Below are 4184 nucleotides of genomic sequence, written 5' to 3'. Positions count from 1 at the left end.
ACCCTGCTATCACATGATAACGAAGTCACAGGCAGTTTTATTGCTTTTGAGCCATCTGCTCCCACATTGGCCTGTGTGACTGTTTCTCTTCCTGTAACAACCACAGTTGTCTTCATTTCTGGGGCATGCTACAGGCAGAGAAAGGGCCTGTACACAGCGTGCAGGTAAACCACATGTGTCTATTGTCTATGCCATTGCCTGGCCCTTGTGAGTTTAAGGTTTGCCAGAGACCAGGGTGAGGAGCAGGAGGAACGTCAGCAGGGCTGGTGCAGAAGTGCAGATGGAGCGGATGGAAGTGGGACTGCACATGGGCACCTGAAAAGAGTAGAGTGAGAAAGCATGTGTGTGAGCCAACTCGGGCAGGACGTAGGAACGACCACAAGACCATGGATGAAAGGCAAAGAACAAGTTTAATCTCAATACCTTGCAAATCAGGGAAGCTCCGCAGCAACGCCTGGGCAGAGGGATACAAGCAGGGGACGCAGGCACCGCAGGGCAGGAGAAAGTTCTTGTTAGCAGGAGCGTGTGAGCTCTAACTTGCTGTTCTCGCCTGCTTTTCAAGGGTTCAAGCAGGTGCAGTTTTTCACTGTGCTTTGATCTTCTTCAACAACAAGGCAGTGATCTCATGTATGCTGGATAAGGTGTCCCTAAGTCCATCCTAGGCTTACATTATCTAAGTGCGGATATTCTACTTGCAAGCACACAAGGCTGAACAACAACTAGTGTGATATGTGTGTTGTCCAGCACCCCAGGTGCGAGTCACTTAAGCGTGTTTACAATCCTCCTCACCAATCTTCCGTTCTATTCCCACAGCATGTTCCTTGGGTGCAAGCACACCCCAAGGAAGGAAAGAACTATGTCTCCTGCTGCTGCACTGACAAAGGGACAGGCATGACACAAGCTAATAAATCCACAATGGTCACGCCAGTGGCAGCGGCGTTAGAGGAGGCTGCAGCATCCCAGAGAGGGTTAGCTGCAATAATTTTGGCATCACTAGCAGTAGATGTTCTTTCTGGGATCTCCAACATGAACCCTTGGTATTGAGTTCTGCTCTCTTCAGAGAACAGCCTACATTTACTACTCTGACTCTTGCCTGCATTAAGCTATTTTTCCCTTTGCAACTGAGCAAAGTTGTCAGAGTTTATTTGTAACCACTAAGCAAAGATGCCAGATGTTTGGCAGCTTTATGCCACTGGAAAAAAGTTGAATAGCCTTTATAAACCTGGAACCAGAGTCAGCATCAAAGCCAAGGAATTCAGGTTGGTGCTGCCTCTGTGACCTGCTCTTGCTGGCAGGTGGAAGGTGACTCACAGCAACAGCTCTGTATGTGCATGTGCTGCTTGAGACGAGATATTCAGGCAGTAATGAGAAAACGCAGGCAATGCTATTACTAATCACAGCAAGAAAGGGGCATCCATATTTATTCCTTTGTAGTTATCAATAACAAGTTCAGAGAAGAGCATTCCAACTTCGGAGCAACTTGGGTGCCTGTGTTAAAGTGTCTGTTCGCTCTAAGAGGTACGGATATCTCCCAGCAGCAGTGATTCCTAAAGAGAAAGGTACAAAGAAGCAGACTGTCTCTTAGGTGCAGGTGACTCTGTCTCTAGGGTACCAATTACTACAGAGGCAACAGGGAAGTATTGCTGTATTACTGTGCTAGCGCCCCTTAGATCAGATCATTTCAAGGAACAGCAACAAGCACTTTTTGGTGGCTGTCTCCAGCCCCAGTTGATTCAACAAAGCTAAGATTTGATATTTTTTCGCATGCGCTGCTTTTGCCCAGCTCTTAAAGAAAACTTTGCTGAGATTGAGGAGCGTGAGGCAGGCTTCCACAGCTCATTCAAGTCAACTTTATAGCCCTAAATGTGCTTCCATATTGATAACATGCTTTGTCCTGGTTTGAGAAACACAGGACTAATTTATCTTTCAGTGATTTTATTTTTCAGTAAAGTATCTTCTAATGCTTGGGAAAACTGTACTTTCAGAAGACTGTAGCGTCTGAATTTGTGAAAATATTTACTTCATAGCCAGCTATGGTGCATGGGTTTCAAGGTCTCAGTGTTTTCGAGTTAGGCAAGTGCATGGAGGAGAAAGAGCAAGACCTGAGCACTTGACCCAAGCTGGCCAACAGGATTATTTTATACCATGAAAGTCACATTCAATATAAATTAGAAAGTTTGCTGAGGAGTTCTCTCTCTTCCTTGATACTGAGAACTTCTTGCCTTGGTGCCGGACCCCTGAGGCCTTCCCTTGCTCCCGAAGCTGTAGCGCTTGCAGTGTCTGACATTTACTGTCCACTGCTGTGAGTGCACAGCTTCCTACAGATAGAATTGGCTAAGTATAATCTCTGTATATCTTACACTGGTATCAGGATCAATACTGGTTCCTTAGTATTATTAATGTTAATTATTTAGTCTTATTCTATTAAATCTGTTTACATTTCAACCCTCAGGTTTCCTTATTTTTTCCCCAATTCCCCTTCCCAGGTGGGCAGGGGTGATTGGTTGATAGAATAATTGTCTAAAAAACAATAAATTGCTGTGAGTTCCTCAAACCATAACACGGTTCTATGCCCAAAGCCAAACTGAGTCGAGAGAGGAAGAAAATTAGGTTAGAAATCCATTGTTTTGCCTTGTTAGGCAGTTTTCAGGACTGCGTTTCAGGGCATTTCAAAAAACCAATCCTTAAATGCCATCTAGTGGTAAAAGCTACTTTTACATTTCTGCTTTACAGAGAAACACAACTGGAAAAGGAGCAGTGTGCAAATTCATGGTTAGACCCATTTGGATTTTCTGAGTTTCCTTCACATTCTTATCCTTGAATGTCGTAAGGTCAGAAGCAGGAGCACTGGAAATATGTTCACAGGACTTAAGCTCTGCAGTGCCATGTACCATGGTGTCTCGCTACCGAGTGCCTTGACATGGGAACAGGATCCCTAGTTGCCAATGAGGAGCCTCCTCTTGCAGTAGGACAACAGGTAGGTCTCCTACATGTAGTAGGTCTCCGTGTGAACCCAGAAGCACCACGATGCTGGGAGGGGAGAAAGGTACACATTATGCAGGGACAAAAGGAACCTCACATGCAGAAGCTGTAAAGCCAAGATATGCTTTACCATCTCTTAACACTGGTTCAAAGATGCTGCAGCAAGACTGTAGCAAGCACTACCAAGCAAAGCACGAAGGCATAGTTCACTGATTCTATTTAAAATTCCTGTGCTGGCTCAAAACAGGCTGTCAACGTTGGTTGAAACAGTCTACACAGCATGAATTCCAACTAAAATTACTGACCTATTAGTGGTACCTTGCAGCCTTTTGCAAACACTTTGTGGTCCTGCTTGACAAAAACCCTGCGTCTCAATGTCCTCCTAATTTGATACTGAGACAAAAGTTTCACAGGCAATAAGCCACCCCCTTCTATTCAGCAGTCCAAAAGCAGGCTGCAGAAGTGTGGCTTCAACTTTGTGGCCTGTATCATGACATACTGCAAACTTTAAAGCCCTCATCCCTTTGTAGACTCTTTCAGCATAGCAAGAACCAGCAGTCAAAGACAGGCCAAAATAAATAAAAAAGTTATATAAAATATATGTGAAATAAATATATATGGAACATATATGAGAAAATATATGGAAAGTATATACATAGGTGTGAAATGTATACATTACTTCACTTCCTCTAAAGGTGAACGCTTCCTCTAAAAGTGGTGCATTATTCGGGACATACCTGCTAGCAGGAGCAGATGTCCATGTATGTAATACAGTCACTATTGTCAGGCCTAAAAACCATTAGGCTATGACCTACTTTGATGTACTTATTTCTGGAGCAAGGCACAAAAGTGACAAAGGATATCACATTTAGAGTTTGTTAACAACTGAGAAGCATTGTGCTCATCAGAGACAAAGCATACTTAAGAAACAGAAGCCTATGAGGTGAAGGTTTGAAAATTATCATATTGAGATATGATGGGGGGAAACCCCAAGAATCCTCTGCAGCTGCCTCTAGAAATCCCAGCAGCAGAAATTTATACAGGACTGCAATACTGCAATTCTCAGCACAGATTTAACATATTAGCCTTGAATGCTGCTCAGACAATTACAGTTGCAATACTCTCCAGACAACGCAATTTCTAGCCGGGATATGAAGCAGTTTGCCACAGTAAAGACTGAGAAATCTCAAGGGGGGGGTGGG

General features: G+C 43.9%; 1 protein-coding gene across 1 annotated transcript in view; it reads left to right on the top strand.

Moving 5' to 3' along the window:
• Positions 1-2920: 2920 nt before the first annotated feature.
• The window catches only part of AGGF1 (angiogenic factor with G patch and FHA domains 1), a 25864-nt gene continuing 24600 nt past the window's right edge, over positions 2921-4184 (top strand). Inside the window, exon 1 of the mRNA XM_009884298.1 lies at positions 2921-2977. Coding sequence (XP_009882600.1) covers positions 2921-2977 — 57 coding nt within the window. The remainder of the gene's footprint in view (positions 2978-4184) is intronic.

Source organism: Charadrius vociferus, unplaced genomic scaffold, assembly GCF_000708025.1.
Source record: "Charadrius vociferus isolate BGI_N301 unplaced genomic scaffold, ASM70802v2 scaffold183, whole genome shotgun sequence".
In the NCBI taxonomy this organism is placed as follows: Eukaryota; Metazoa; Chordata; class Aves; order Charadriiformes; family Charadriidae; genus Charadrius; species Charadrius vociferus.
Note: the sequence above shows the minus strand (reverse complement) of the source record. Positions and strands in the feature narration are given on the sequence as shown.